General features: G+C 43.3%; 1 protein-coding gene across 1 annotated transcript; it reads left to right on the top strand.

Moving 5' to 3' along the window:
* Nucleotides 1–11,271: 11,271 nt before the first annotated feature.
* Nucleotides 11,272–13,757, top strand: agtr2 (angiotensin II receptor, type 2). The gene is made up of 2 exons (XM_004073543.5): nucleotides 11,272–11,441; nucleotides 11,898–13,757. Exon 2 carries the CDS (start codon nucleotides 11,961–11,963, stop codon nucleotides 13,215–13,217), a length of 1,257 nt encoding a protein of 418 aa, XP_004073591.1. The 5' UTR covers nucleotides 11,272–11,441; nucleotides 11,898–11,960; the 3' UTR covers nucleotides 13,218–13,757.
* Nucleotides 13,758–15,743: the final 1,986 nt, after the last annotated feature.

Here is a 15,743-nt window from a genome sequence, read left to right as displayed (position 1 = left end):
CTCATCCATATCAAGCTTTCTATGGAACAATAAACCTGCAAGAATTAGTCTAAAAACTTTAAAATCTGCAAAAAGCTGTGGAGGATTAGAATTACCTAACTTCCACAATTACTTTCTTGCAAATAGATTACAATACATCTTAAAATGGTTAAAAAATAATCCAGAAACCAACTCATGGTTAGACTTGGAACAGGCGTTATGTGGAAAGATCAACCTGTCAGATCTTCCATTTATTAGTCAAATAGTTAAAAAACAGGATTGTTTCAAAAGTATTAATATAAATGCCACTTTAACAGCCTGGTGGGAATTTCTCAAAATATCAAAATCATCAATTCAACCGTGCAAAATGACACCCATCTGGAACAACCCAGACATCCTCATAAACAAAAAAATTATCCACTTCCCAGCTTGGCAAGCAGGGGGCATAAAACAACTAGAGCACATAATTATTGATAGAAGATTCATAACTCCCCAGGAACTTCAAGACAAACATGGAATATATAACTTCTTGGAATATCAGCAACTTAAATCAATTATTACTAAAAAGTTTAAATACAGAGACAACGATTTAAAGCTACCAGATGTAGTTACCACTCTGATCAATTTCTCAATGAATAAAACTCTCTCCAAAATATACAAACTTTTATGTAATTTAGATAACAATATTTCACTTCCGACAACAAAATGGGATGCGGATTTGAGCATCAGCACAGATGAAAGTTTTTGGTCAGAACTTTGTCTAAACACCTTTAAAATGACAAAAAATCCAAATCTGCAGCTAATCCATTTCAAAACTCTTCACAGAATTTACTACACTGGACAGAGGATGTTCAAGATGGGTCTCAGTAACTCAGACATTTGTCAGCACTGTGACAGTAATCTACCCGACAATTACATGCATGCACTATGGTTCTGCACGCCTGTCCAGGCTCTCTGGCAGCAGGTATGTGCCGATCTATCAGTCTGGCTTAAGGTTTCAATCACAGCTTCACCGTCACTTTGTGTGCTTGGTGACATGAGTGCCATCGATGTAGAAGGAGGATTAGGCTCTATCATTTTCATAACTCTTTGCATTGCTAAAAAAACTATTTTAATAAATTGGAAAAGCAAAAAAAATATAAATATAAGTCAACACAGAAATCTGCTGCTTGATCATATCAGCTTGGAAAAAATGTCAGCCCAAAGTTCAAGTAACTTTGAAAGAATTCGGTCTCTCTGGTCTCCCATAGCTAACTCCGTGACTTAGGGGGTGGGGGGGGCATGGTCGTCGCTGCTCCTTGCCCTTCTGCCGTGGGCCGGGGTGGGGGTCGGGGCCTCCGGTGCCTGGCCGGGGGTGGTGGGGGCTCCGTTGGTCGGGGGGTCGGGTCCGGCGCCTGGGTGGGGCGGCCTGGGGCGCTGCGTGGTCCTCTGGGCTTGGGTGTGGGGGTGCGTGGTGGGGGGGGTGGGGTGGTGGTCTGGCTTGGCTTGGGGGGGTGGTCCCTTTGCCTGTGCTGGGGGGGGTTGGCGGGGGGCGCTGCTCGGGGGGGGGGGGCCCAGCGGCGCTGGATGGGCTTCCCGTCTACACCTGGGGCTGGGATCGGCCCTTCCCTGGCTCTGGGGCGGGACGGGACAACCCTCTTGGGGCCCCCGGTCGCTCTGGGTGTCATCCGCTTCGGCTGCGGGGTCTGGGGGTGGGGTGGGGTGGGGGTCTTGTCGGCCCTGTCCTGTGGGGGGGCATTCTGGGGGAGGGGGGGGGCCCTATTGGTACGGGGCAGGGGGGGTTGACGGGTCGGGGTCTCCGCTGAGGCCATCGGCGGTTTCCCCGGCCGGTTGGCTGCCTCGGTCCCGTCGAGGCCTGACCAGAGCTCTTCTAGGGCCGGCGTTTGGGGGTGGGGGCCTGGGCTTGCTCCGGGGGGGGCCGGCGCTTTCTGGCTCCCCTCTCTCTGTGTGGGGGTGGTGGTGCTGGGCCTGGGGTGTCTGCGCCTCCGGGGGTGGGGCCCCGGGGCTGGGTGGGCCTGGCCCCCTTGCTGGGGGGGGGGGGCGGGGGACGGCTGTTTGACCACCGGGGGACAGTCTATCATCTGTCCCCAACTTACCCCCTTCCTCATATAACCTCATAATAGGGTGAGGGGGTGGGGGGCTTAGCCTGCGATGAGCCTTGGGGGGGGGGGGGGTTCACTAGGCAGTGACCCCCCTCCTGTGGTTGCCGTATGGAGTGGGCCCCCCCTCTTTCGGTTTTATTTGCACCTTAGACATGTAGGGCCCTTGGTAGGGGGGGTGCTTGGACATCACTGCCAGCAAGCAGCGGATGTCCTCCTAGCACCCTACCCGCCAATTTTAACCGCACCTTAGACATTTAGGGCCCCTTGGTGGGGAGGGTGAGGGGACGTCACTGTGAGTAATCAGGAGACGTCCCCTTAGTGCCCTACCCGCCAATTTTAACCGCACCCCCCTTAGTACACACACCCCTCCCCCCTCAATATATACATCCCAACATAAACACACACACATGCACACACACACTCTCTCAAACACACATACACGCACACACATTTTGCAAGGAAGGTGGGACCTAGGACCATCTGTCCCCTGCCTCTTCCCTGGTGGGGGGTACGGGCCCCTTTGCAACGGCGGCTGTGTCCCCGGGGTGCTGGCTTCCTGGGCCCGGCGGTGCTCTCTCCGCGCGGTGGGGGGGTTCACATTACATCTGAGCCGGGGGTGTTCGTGTCCCTGGGGGGTGGGTTCTGGTCCTTGCTCCTGAGTGCTGGGCCCCGCCAAATTTCCAACTGTGGCCGAGCCTGGTCGGGCCATATTTACAACACCCCTTGTGGGCCCTCTTTTTTCCCCGGGGTTCCCCCCTCCTGGGCGGGGGCGGCGGGCCCCTGCCTCGCTCCTCCCTGGACCAACCGTTGGCCGGGCGGATGGCTGCCTGGAGTGCGGAGTGGGTCTCCCTTGGGGGGTCCTGGCCCGTACCTGGGGTTGGGGCGGGGGGATGCCCGGAACTCCTGGGTGGTGGTGGGGTGCTCGTCTGGGGCTGTGGGCGTCCTTCTCCGGTGGGGCCCTGCGTTGGGTTCTCCCGGCGCGGCGGGGGGGCTGCTCTCCTGGTTGGGCTGGGGCGGCGCCCTCTTTCCCTCCGTGCTTCCCTGCTCTCTGGCTCTGGGGGCCTTGCGGCGGCCCTGCTGGCCCTGGCCTGGGTGGCGGGCTTGGTCGCCCGGGCGGCGGTTGTTCCCTGCCGGCTCCCGTGTGGTGTTGGGGGGAGTCCGGCTGCCGCTGCTGGTGCGGTGGGGGTCTTGGGGTGGGGATGGCTGGGCACTCTCCCTCCTTCTTTTCACGTTCCACCATCCATTTTAGAAGAACATAAACACTCACCTGAGCACAGGTGTCAGCTCAACAGACTGAATGACTGAAATATTTCACACTAGTTGGTTTTAAGGCATAAGTATGCGTGTGAACACTATCTGTTTTGTGTACATGTCGACAGGTGGACATTTTTGCAACTAACAAGTGTGTTTATAACATTTGAGTGTGTGTGTGGACAGGCTCCGCCCTTCTTTTTTTTTGTGTTTTTTTTTTACATTTGAACCTTACCATAATGATTAACAACCAGTAAACTTGTTGCTTTATGCTGCTTCATGGTCTTATCCCCCTTCCCCTCCTATTATCACCCCCTACCCCCCCTCTCTCTAACGTCCCTCTTTCTTCTTCCCCTCTTTCCTTTTCCGTCCGGTCCAACACCAAAGATTTTCAGACATGTTTGAAATTAATAAAGTTTGGCCTCAATTACAAAAGGGGTTTATTCAGACATACCTTTGGTTTGTCTGAAGATTAATAACCCCTCTTGTTAAAGTAAAATATGTCCAACCCAAGAGGCCCTCAGCTCTCATCTGTCTGCCTAGCTGTTGGACAGGACAAGTTAAAAAAAAAAAAAAAAAAAAAAGAAAAAACATAAAATTGAAAATAAGACGCATAAAATTAAAATAAATACATAAATAAAATAGCCTATACTAAAACTAATAGAATAAATTAGCAGTTAAAATCAACTAAAAGCTAAATTAAAAAGGTGGGTCTTGAGCCTCTTCTTAAAAACCTCTACTGTCTCTGCGGCCCTGAGTCTCTCCGGAAGGCCGTTCCACAGGCGAGGACCATAATGGCAGAACGAAGCCTCACCATAAGTTTTGGTCCTCACCTTGGGAACAACTAAGAGGCCAGTACCGGAAGACCTCAAGGTCCGCGAGGGCTCATATTTTAAAAGAATATCATTTAAATAAGAAGGCCCAAGACCATAAAAACATTTATAAACCATTAAAAGAATTTTAAAATCAATCCTGAAACGCACAGGGAGCCAATGCAGCGATTTTAAAACCGGTGTAATGTGTTCCCGCCCTCTGGTCCTCGTCAGAACTCGTGCCGCTGAGTTCTGTAGAAGTTGTAAGTTTGAAAGAGACTTTTTGGGTAAACCAGAGAGCAGGGCATTACAGTAATCTAAACGACTGAAAATAAAAGCATGCATTAGCACTTCTGTGCTGGCAAGAGAGAGGAACGGGCGGACTCTGGCAATGTTTTTGAGATGATAAAATCCTGTCTTAACGACATTTTTAATGTGTGGGATAAAATTTACCTCAGAGTCAAAAAGTACGCCCAGGTTTCTCACACATTGAGAAGGTTTAAAATTATGAAGATGTGGTAAAATCATCTCTCTCTTGTCTTCAGAACCGATGATTAAAACTTCAGTTTTGTCCTGGTTGAGCTTTAAGAAATTTTCTGCCATCCACAACTTTATATCTAAAATGCAGTTTAAAAGAGTGTTAACCGGTTCAAGGTCATCAGGAGACACGGCGATGTAAAGCTGTGTATCATCAGCATAGCTGTGAAAGTCAACGCCATGTCTCCTGATGACCTCCCCAAGAGGCAACATATACAAATTAAAAAGTATTGGCCCTAAAATTGACCCTTGGGGAACCCCACAACTTATTTCGTGGATTCCTGAAGAGCACATATCCATACTTACATAAAAGTGTCGATCTGTCAGGTAAGAGTAAAACCACTTAAGAACATTTCCAGAAAGGCCCACTAGACTACTAAGTCTGTCTAATAAAATCTGGTGATCTACTGTATCAAAAGCGGCACTAAGATCCAGTAGCACCAGAACATATATATATATATATATATATATATATATATATATATATATATATATATATATATGTATATGTATATATATGTATGTATATATATGTATGTATATATATATATATATATATATATATGTATATGTATATATATGTATGTATATATATGTATGTATATATGTGTATACATATATATATTTGTGTATACATATATATATATATATATATATTTGTTTTGTGAGAATACAAAATATTAGCATAAAAACATTATAGAGGAAATTTGGCTTTCAAAAATATATAAATAAATGCATAATTTATAATTTGTGATTTTATGGGGGTTCACTGAATAAATCTTTAGTTAATTCAACATTTGCTGCAATCTAGGAACTCAATGAACTACATTAAATGAGAGAAAAAGTAGAACTCCCCCTTTTTTGGGGGGAAAACATAAGTATTTGGTTGAAGGTGGTCCTACCATAATCAAATTGTCAACAAATGGCTTTTTTTGTGTAATTAAAAAACAAAACAAAGGATAAGACAAAGGCAGAGTTGAGCATTGCTTTAGCTCGGCTGCAAATGTGCGTTGGCATTTTCTGGTTGCCTTTCTAGGACAATGACCAAAATATCTTGAAATATTTTAGGAATTCCCCATTCTCATTCTTAAGTATTTGATGTTGCTCGATTCTCAGTGGGGAAAATTAGCAAAAATTAGTCCTTCTGTGTGTCTCAAATCGGGTTTGGGTCCCTTTTTTGCATCTTGGAGATGCTGGATTGACAAAATCTTTTGTGACAGCTTAGCTTTTGATTCTTCATTTCTTTCTTTTTTTTTTTTTTTTTCAAATCTTCCATGTTTAAGTGAGAAATATTTAGGAGTAAATATTTAATTGAAAAGGTGTGCACTCTAGTTTGGATACGTAGTGATATTTCTTTGGCATTTACCATGTTCTGTATCAGGTTTTCCCTGCAGGTCACACCAGGTTCAGGTAGTCAATCATCCACAGGTGTCTTGATTTGTGGTAATGACCCTCAGGATTTATAAGTGTCTGGTTTTCAGTTATCTGCTTTGTCACCTTTTTGTTGCTCTCAATTCTTTATGTGTTTCTTTCTTCTTTTTGGTTCACGTTTGTTCATTAAACCTTTGAGTTTCAGTCACAAGTCGGATCACCTGCATTGTGTCTCTGTCACAACCAGCTCCAGACAAAATGAACTAAAATGTGGCCACTACTAATAAAGTCATACAGGAAATAATAGCTTCAAGTTTATTGCTGGAAATAATGGTTTTACAAGCTTCTGAGTCTTGAGTTGGAGAAATGCCCACATGGTTTATAGATCTGCTCATTTTTTTAGATGGTGCTAAATGATTTTACGTATATATATATATATATATATATATATAAATCTGACTCTAAAACCAGTTTCTGCTGCTATAGGATAACAGACAGTAAATGTGAAGTTCATGGAGGGTTTTGTTTGGGGTTTAATGCTCTCTACTCTGCTTCCGCTCTTATCTCTTCCATGCACAGAAGCTGCTTCACATTGAGTCTCTGTGTTTAGATTTTTAGACAAACAAATCTCCCACACGTGCATGAACTGTAAATCGTTCAACCTTCACAAGTTGTGATTCAGAGCGTTTCGGTGCCAAACATAGGAGTTATTTGAGGAATCATGACTCAGCTTTGTTGTTGGTGTGCGGAGACTCGCATTTAGACACGCTTTAAAAAAAGATGTAAAGCAGGAGAAACGCAGATAGAATTAGAAGGTGCTCGATGTTGTTTTTATTTTTTTTGGCCTCCCAGTCCGAATGTGAGTCATTTGATTCTAAATATCAGTCCCGATCGATACTTCGTAGCACATTGAAATAAAAGAACAAATGCAAATTAAACCGATCCAGTTTGTTCCTTATTTTCATTTTTTTACCTCATTTTGTCATTTACAATATTAAACTTTTGACTAGGAAATAATACAAATAACAAAAAAATTGAATTGGAAACCAAATATAAAAAGCAGCTCAACTTAAAATACCCAGCTGTGTGTCCAGTGGAACAATGTACTAAATTAGAGCTAGTGTTCTATTAATTCTTACTGTCCTTTTCTGGTTTAAAGAATAAAATAAACATCTGTCTTTAACTAACTCTGTCTTGTCTGATCTGCACCTGCTCATGTTTTCATCATTTTCATCAACAATAGTCGTCTCAAGAAGAACGTGAAGTCATAGAATTCAATAGGTAACGGCTAAAGGCGATGTGCCAGACGTCATAGAGAAGAATTAGCTTATCTAATTCTACAACTACATGTTTGCATAGTCCAGCAGATGAGCTTCATCTAGACGAGTTGGGGGACGACTGGGGGCACGAGACGACCCAGAGGTAGGGTCCACTGCCAAGTGTAGGAGCAGTTGTAGAGACGAGGTACACGGTCAGGTACGGCAGCACAGACAAGCCAACTGTTTTGTGCTGCATGGGCTGAGTCTTTGTGGACTGTGTTGATTTAGGGGGTATTCAGACTGGATGCATTTGGTCCTCTTAAATTGAACCGGAGTTCATTTCCCCTGATAATCTGGAACAAATTTTGAGTCTGAATACTCCAAGCGGACTCTGGCCCTCTCAGATCCATCTTTTAAGGTGGTCTCGGTTCATTTCTAATTGGACTGATCTTCCGTTTGCTCTAAGGTTCTCACAGTTTGAATAGGCTCCATGCTCAAAAGCCACCGTAGCTGGCATTATGGGATGTAGCAGCCATGATGATAAGACACCGCAACTCATTAAAATGTGGTTGAATGACAGCAGAGTCATTAAAACAATTTTACAGTGATTACACATCTATATGTCATTAACATATATCAGCGTACCTTCATAGCCAACGTCTCATCAGTAACCGCCTCACAGTATGACTCCACCGTAAATGCAGTGTTGTACCGGACGCTGATACAAATGTTCAAATTGGTCGGCAAAATATAAAGTTTGAATGAGTGAACTATCGCGACAAGGATTGCAAAGCGCAGAACTAATTCTTTTGCTTGTTGCTTTGCCCCGCCCTTGTAATTCCTGGCCAATGACTGAAGAGATCTTTAGTCATTTGGTTCAAAACAGAAATGTCCAGTTCAAAGGCAGTCTGAATACAGACCAAACGCAAGGTTCAGGACTCGATCCCGACCCAATGAAGCAGACTTGGACCAGACCAACAAACTTTTCCAGTCTGTACACATCCATAGTAACATCTGCTTATTATTTAGAAGACTTCAATGTTTCCCGGCTTTTGCTGAAGATTCCGTGTGTGGAGTCACGAAAAGCAATGCTGGATTCAATTTGCGCAACAAGTCTGGAGAAAGTGCCTGCCACACTGTTCTTTTATCTTCATGCATTGCTGGCAAAGCTTGGATTTATGTTTTAGGTCATTATGTTGTTGAATGAATCCCTAACCAACTAGGCACATACCAGAAAAAACTGCACGGCGCCACAAAGTAAGCGATAACTGTGTTTTGGACTCTTGTCCCTCTGTGCAAGTCAATGACCCCCGTGATCCAGTGAAACAGCCCCATACCATCGTACTTTTCCCTCCATGTTTGACTGTTGATGTTACACACTATGGAGCCATCTTCTAAAGGCTTTGACTGTGTTTAAGGACTCTGTGTGAAGAACCAAAGATTTCCAATTTTGCTTTATCAGTCCATAACACCTTCCTTCAGTTTTCACTATATCAGTGACATCACATCACAAAACTGTTGTGATGTCTTCACAGGAACTCATCCTCACCAATCAAAATGTTTCTTTTCACAGAACAAACTGAGGCTGGTTTACCGTGACCAGTTTTCCCGAGAGCCGCCTATGCAGCTGTTGACTCTCATGTCCTCTGATTCAGCTGAGACTTTGGGTCTGCCAGACCTCTTCCTGTCTCAGTTTCGGCTGTTTTCTGACCAACTTTTGAGACTATAAGAAACTCTTCTCACTGCAATTTCTCTGCAAGAAAGACCTGCATTTCTCAGGGTTATGCTGGTCTGTCTTTTATGACAAAGTAATAGAGCAGCCATAAAAATAAAGACATAAATTCAGGAGAATAAAGTTATCGTTTTATGAGAAAAAAAGTGTAATTTTACAAGAAAAAGATTTAAATATATGAGAAAAAAACTCTAAAATTTATGACAATTAAGTAAAAATGCTGAGAAAAAAGGTTAATAATTTACAAGAATAGAGTTGTAAAATCATGAGAAAAATTTATAATTTTATTTTAAACTCATAGAATGCATTGCGAGCAAATTCTTTAAAAAACAGACAATGGGGTTTTCTTGTTTTTTGTTTGTTTGTTTGTTTTTCCTTGTTTTGTCTCTCATCGTTGAGGCATACCTATGATGAATATTGCAGGCCTCTCTCATAATTTTATGTGGGAGAACTTGCACAATCTGTGTCCGACTACATTTTTTTTTTGCCCCACTGTATGTTCAAGCCTGTCAGTGGTAAAACAATGTTGATTTTCAAATTGACTTAACATTCAGACAATCAGGCATTTATTTAAGATGCGCTTTGTTTTTTGTTTTTTTGCTGGCTTTAGGCTATTATCATCTTAATTAAAAAGGAAGAGTTCCCCTTTATTAATTGAAAGATTAAACAACAACAAATTAAAAGTGGTCTCCCAGCTCATGGAGTCACTTCTGTTTGAATATTTTGTGAAGGAATGGGTCATCATGTACAGCAAAATGTTCCTGCTCTGTTTACCACAAAGTTTTGTAATGTTGTAATATCCCATTTTTGTATATTGGAGACGTCTTCTCTAAAGCAAAACGGAACAAGCAGTAAATCATTTGTTAGTACTTGGGCAAATATGTTTCACTTCTTCAACATCAGAAGGAAACTGAGCGGCACAAACATTACTCTGGTTTTTCACTCTTTTTGTATTTCATTTGGCTTGGGAGATGTCATAAATTTCTGGTCTTTGGTTGCTTCATGTCTGAAGGGTCTTTGGCTTGTGTTTGTATGTATTTTTGCTTTTCTGGGAAGGAAAAAAAGCATATGGAAAGATACATATTTGTGCCAATTCAGCTAAGAGTTAAACATGTTGCATGGATTTGAGTGACAGTCCACCAAAGGATACAGAATGTAACAACTCACACTTGAAAGAACTATGGGGCTTCAGCGACTACCGTTTTGTATGGCACAGCTGTGCATTGTACAAAACATTACAGTTGTTTTTTTTCCCCCCTTCTGCAAAAATCGGCTTAAATTCTTTTCTTGTTGGCCTTCACAATCCACAGCTTTCTCTCTGGCTTCCATCCCTCTTCCTCGCTGTCAGCTTTCCCACGGCTATTACACCTTGTCACATCCTGACAGATGCTCGATAGACTGTCGTGCACACACTTGAAAACAGTCACACAAGCCCAGCTTCAGTGTATGCATGCCAGGCTGATATTAATTACATCCAGTCATTAAAACACAGGTGCACAGAAGCATGGGCAGACGCACTATAGTAGGAGTGGGACTATAGTGGGAGGGGATGCATGCATACACCATTGGTCAAAGGAGTTATGATGCAATCTGTGGCAGAGTCTTGCTCACGACCCTCATCAACTTTCACCAAAAGGCTTTAATGAAAATCCACTGGAGGGAATCTTTGCTTTTGCTTCTTTTTGCTTTCTCATCTCTTGGTTTACTCCCTGCAGTCCTAACTTGTCCTCCTCCAATACATCTTGTACGCCGTGCCTCCCTCCCTTCTCCCTCTGGCCCAGTGACTGACTTGACTTCCGCAATGACAGAGTAAACATTTCCCATGGCTTATCTGACCACAGGCAGAATAAATTCAACCCAAAGTGCGATGCTCTCCTAATTAAAGTGCAGCTAACGCACCCCTGGTCTCGAGCCCCGATCACAACAGTCAAAACTTGCACAATTGCAGCTTCGAAGTGGTTGCATTTATGCTTCTAGCTCACATCTTGACTTGGTTTTCCAAATTTGCCCTTCTTTTCTGTTTGAAGCTCTATGAGAGAGGGGGGGGGGGGAGCACAATTAAGAAACAAAGACAAGAAGTTTCTTTTTCTCTGCCTCTGGCTTGTGTCCAGGTTCAGTCCAGCCCCTCTGTGTGGATGGAGGTGTGACGTGGAGTAACTTCCCTGTTGTGCAATCACTGCTGAGAGGCTCAGGGGGGCTATAAGTCCTCCAGCCTCATCTGGTTTCTCAGAGTCTGTCTCCTCAACGAACACACACATGAAGACAGAAGCATGATACAGTGTGAGGCACTCAGCTGGGCAGAATTCTATTAGAGCGGCTGCGGAGCATTTGTCAAGCCTGGACTTTGGCCAAAAGGAGAACTAAAACCACTTGACTGCTGAACTGGAAATCATTCCAGGTATGATCCTTTTTTTTGAGGATATTTTTCTTTACTTTGTAAAGAAATTGTAAGTTTTTAGTTTAGCTACAAATTCACTTGCTTCTGCATAAATACCTTGACTTGTGATTTTGTTTTTTAACAAGCCATTTTTCAGATTAAAGTGTTTTTCCAAACTGGCAAAATCTTCACTAAGGAATCTATTGCTGTCATTATTTTTGCTCCAATTAAAGTTGTTTAATCTTAAATGTGCTGATGTTAGATTTTTTTACTACAGTGAGCAGGAGAATGAGAACAAACCCATTTGAAACATTTCATTCTGGTTAACTTCCAGCGCGACGTAATGAGTTCTTGCTGTGATTAGCTATCAAAGACGACACTGGAGCCAGCTCATGATTACAGCGTAGAGAAATGCAGTCCTTAACCAGGAAAAGCAGTTGAATTCTAACAAGCCCCCCTGCTTTGCTTTGTTTTCAGCAAACCTTGAAAATCAGAAAGGAGGGAAATAAAAACGTGTGACGCCAGGGTACATCCAGTTCCATGATGGCAATCCCAACTGACTTCTCTTTTTCTAACTCCACCTCTTCCCCTTTCTATGTGAATACCACCACGCCTGCATTTGCAGCAGCTTGCAGAGACTGGTCCCCCATGCCCATGACTACTGCCATTCCCATCGTCTATGGTATTATCTCAGTACTAGGAACTATAGCCAACGGCCTGGCGGTGTGTGTGTTGGCGCACGGCAGCACCTCACGGAGGACAGTGGCTAACACATTCATGTTAAACCTGTGCGTTTCTGACCTGCTGTTCCTGCTCTCCCTCCCGCTGTGGGCCGTCTACTACTCCCAGAACTACAGCTGGACCTTTGGCCGAATGGCCTGCAAAATCTGCGGAGCCATCCTGAATCTCAACCTCTATGCATCCATCTTCTTCATCACGTGCATGAGCATGGACCGCTACTTGGCCATCGTCCATCCTTTCCGCTCCCAGATTGCACGGGACACCAGACGTGCCCAGTGCACATGCGTAGTGGTGTGGATTCTAGCAAGTGCTTGTTCGGCTCCAAACTTCGCTCTGAGAGAAACTCACCACCTTCCGGATAGGCGAGTTGACGCATGCGTGGTTTTATACCCCAGTGATGCGTGGTATCTAACCCTGACCTGGATGAAGATCGGCCTTGCTTTCCTGCTACCACTACTTGCCATCTGTTGTTGCTACTGTGCCATTGGGAGACATTTGCTGGCTGACACAGGTTTACGGCAGATGCAGAGTCCCTCACATCACCCCAGCATGCCCTCTTTTAAATCATCACAGTCTCAGGAGGGGGGCAATAAACCAGAGCAACTTTCTACAGCCAGTGTCACTCCAAGCTGCAGTAAGAGCAAATCCCTGATGGGCAGAGGGGTGGAGAGGGTTCTGTGGACGGTAGCGATTGTGGTCCTGGCATTCTTCCTCTGCTGGTTCCCTTTCCACTGTGTGACTTTCTTGGCAATGATTCACGATCACGGCTGGCTGGACAGCTGCTGGGTAACCTGGACCATCCAAAACCTCACACCCCTAACCCTTTGCCTTGGCTTCTCCAACTCAGCAATCAACCCTGTGCTTTACTGCTTTATCGGGAACCATTTCAGGGGCCGCCTGGGAGGCCTCTGTAAAGGCCTGTGTGCTTGTGTGAAGGCCCGAAGAGAGGAACACAGCCAGAAGAGGAGCTCATTCAGCACCAGGCTGAGCTCCTTCTCTCGAAAACTCAGTGATCTTAAAGATCTGGCTATTGTGGAGACTTCTAATCCCTCGTAGCGGTCCAAAGAAAATGAACCGTCCCATAAAGAATGAATGATGACTGCTGTAGCACCAAGCATGGGGTTCAGGGGTCAAAGGGAGTTAAAGAGCGCCTGCTGGTATTGCAAATATGTAGAAAAGTATATCTGTGAATGTGATGGAAAAGGACCCAAAAAAAACAGAACTTGAAACAAGAAACAATCATGAATCCAAGTACGGGTTTTAACTTGGTTTTAAACTGCTAAGTTACACAAAGTAACACTAAGAAGTTTTAGTTTTCTACTTTTGTCTTTTAGATATGTTTTATAATGACCAACAATTGAATTTCTAAATAACAAAAAGCAATATTTATATACCTTTTACTCACTTAAAGAAAAAAAAAATCACAACACATAAATAACATTATAGAAGTGAGTTAACATTTGTCAAATGTTCGTCTTTATCAACTTGAAATCAGTTCTGAGGACCTTTGTTTATACAGTTCTGCTTTCAGTAGCTTGTAAATGTATGATTTTTTAAATGTTTATATATGTTAAAGCCATTGACTGTAAATGAGAATTGGGATGAGTGAGTGTGACATCACCCTTAGAAAATGGCTGACATTTGGCTCAAAATGAAGCCAATTCTGCTGCCAGTTTTTAATGATACAAAAGCCGGCGTGTCGGAGCCATGGGTCGTCAGTAACCAGTGATTGGTCAGAGCTGGTCTGAGTCAATGTTTCTATGGCAACCACTCTTACCAAACAGGGGTGAGCTTCTAGGAAGTCTACTCACCTATCGCTTGAAAGCTGGCAACACAAAACCTTTCAAATGGGGGAACCAGCAGGCACCACCTACTTTCACTGAGGCATCTGATTGGCCAGATTATGACTTGCATAACTTGCACTACAGAACAATATAATGAAAATAATAGAATGAGTAAGAACATGCTTAACTAAAGGTAGCTGAGCAAGAATGGTTATTCTGACAAGTAGAATGACTGAGTAATAGCTGTTTATGTCTCAATAGAAGTCTATGGGATTTTGGGACCAGCGGTTACTTCCTGTTTGGAACTTCAGGAGGGAGGGGTCACTCAGTCCAGTTCTCATATACAGTTAAAGGTTAATGCTAAAATAGTAAGTTGACACAAGTTGTCATAACACAATTGAAGGATGCTGTTAAAGGACATAAATGACACCAATGTTGTCTTTCTCAATGTATATTCACAATTACTTTAAGGGATCAAAATTTGGTTGTAATCTAAAAGTAACACTTGACTGTAACATTCTGTACATACAGTTCAAATAATAAAGTAAAGATATAAATATTTGCCCCAAAAAATGTACTGTCTTTCTTTGATGCAGTGGTTTCAGCATATTTCTCCCTCAAAATCAAAAAGCTGCGAGCTTCTTCTCTGCCTCATTCTGAAATACATTTGCAGATTTAAATGTTCAATTTTTTTCCCATTTTCTCTGTAATAGCAGTGAGTGAAAGCCTCCCCCACCTGGGAACGAAAGTGTTGAGATTACTGTTCACCTAGCAGATGGACTTTCAAGCTCATCATGATGATTTATGCCTTTCCCTGAGCGCCTAACAAGGATTTTGCATCTATTGAGGCTGGATAAAGCTATAATCTCATACCATTGACCTAATGATGCATTCCAGCGAACACAGTCGTTTTAGTGAAAGGAGATGCAGGTTGATACAGTTTTTCTGTCCTCTGTTTCTGCCCGTCACTTCTTAGATTCATGAAACATTGTGCATCAGTGTACTAGTAAGGGATATATTTCATTTCAATAACTATAACAGAGATCTTTCCTTTTCAAGATAAATAAAAAAAGACCTCCTTTCTTCCAGGATCTGTCAAAACGGCCACTGGGTGGTGCTAAAATGCAGTAAATACCATAAACAAGAAATAACGGGCTGCTTTTTCAGATAGAAGCCCAAACTCCCACCAGTCATGATCTTATGAGCTGAGGGAGAAATGGCTTTGACACAGATTGATGACTTAAGCAGACTAAACTTCTGAAAAAGGGAAACACAGACATCTTTAACAACTGCTACATTAAGAGGACAGTTGGCTCAGACACGGCACTGAATGCCAGAATCACTTAATAGATATTTGTGAAAAACCTTTAATAAAGACTCTTAGTAATGCTGTTAATGTTATTCTCAAAACCTGGAATAATTTACCAAACATTTAATATGACACGTGAGCGAGGCCCGCCAGACGCTTTGCTGTCATTGGAAGAACATTTGCCAGATCTTTAATTTGACACAGCACAACTTGCTGACTGACGTGACAGATTGCACGATAGGTTTGTTGTACACAGCTTCATTAGTTGATTCCTCTCTGTGCTGCAGAGCAGCTGCGAGTTTGCACAGACACGCTTATGAGAAGATCTAGCATGGGCATGTGGCTGAAAGCATGTGTGATCCTGTAATTAAAAAATGCACGCTGGGAATCATTGAAAACCCCACTGAACAGCAGGTGAAAACTTTTATTTGGGTCCAGCTTCAATAACGCTTTTTTTTCTTTTTTGTTTTCATGCTGAATTGACAGATA

This window comes from Oryzias latipes, chromosome 10 (assembly GCF_053564925.1).
Source record: "Oryzias latipes strain Hd-rR chromosome 10, Olatipes_Hd-rR_3.1".
In the NCBI taxonomy this organism is placed as follows: Eukaryota; Metazoa; Chordata; class Actinopteri; order Beloniformes; family Adrianichthyidae; genus Oryzias; species Oryzias latipes.
Note: the sequence above shows the minus strand (reverse complement) of the source record. Positions and strands in the feature narration are given on the sequence as shown.

What these genes read in the sequence shown, in the direction of transcription:
- agtr2 (XM_004073543.5), top strand. Translation starts at nt 11,961, where the DNA reads ATGATGGCAATCCCAACTGACTTCTCTTTTTCTAACTCCACCTCTTCC.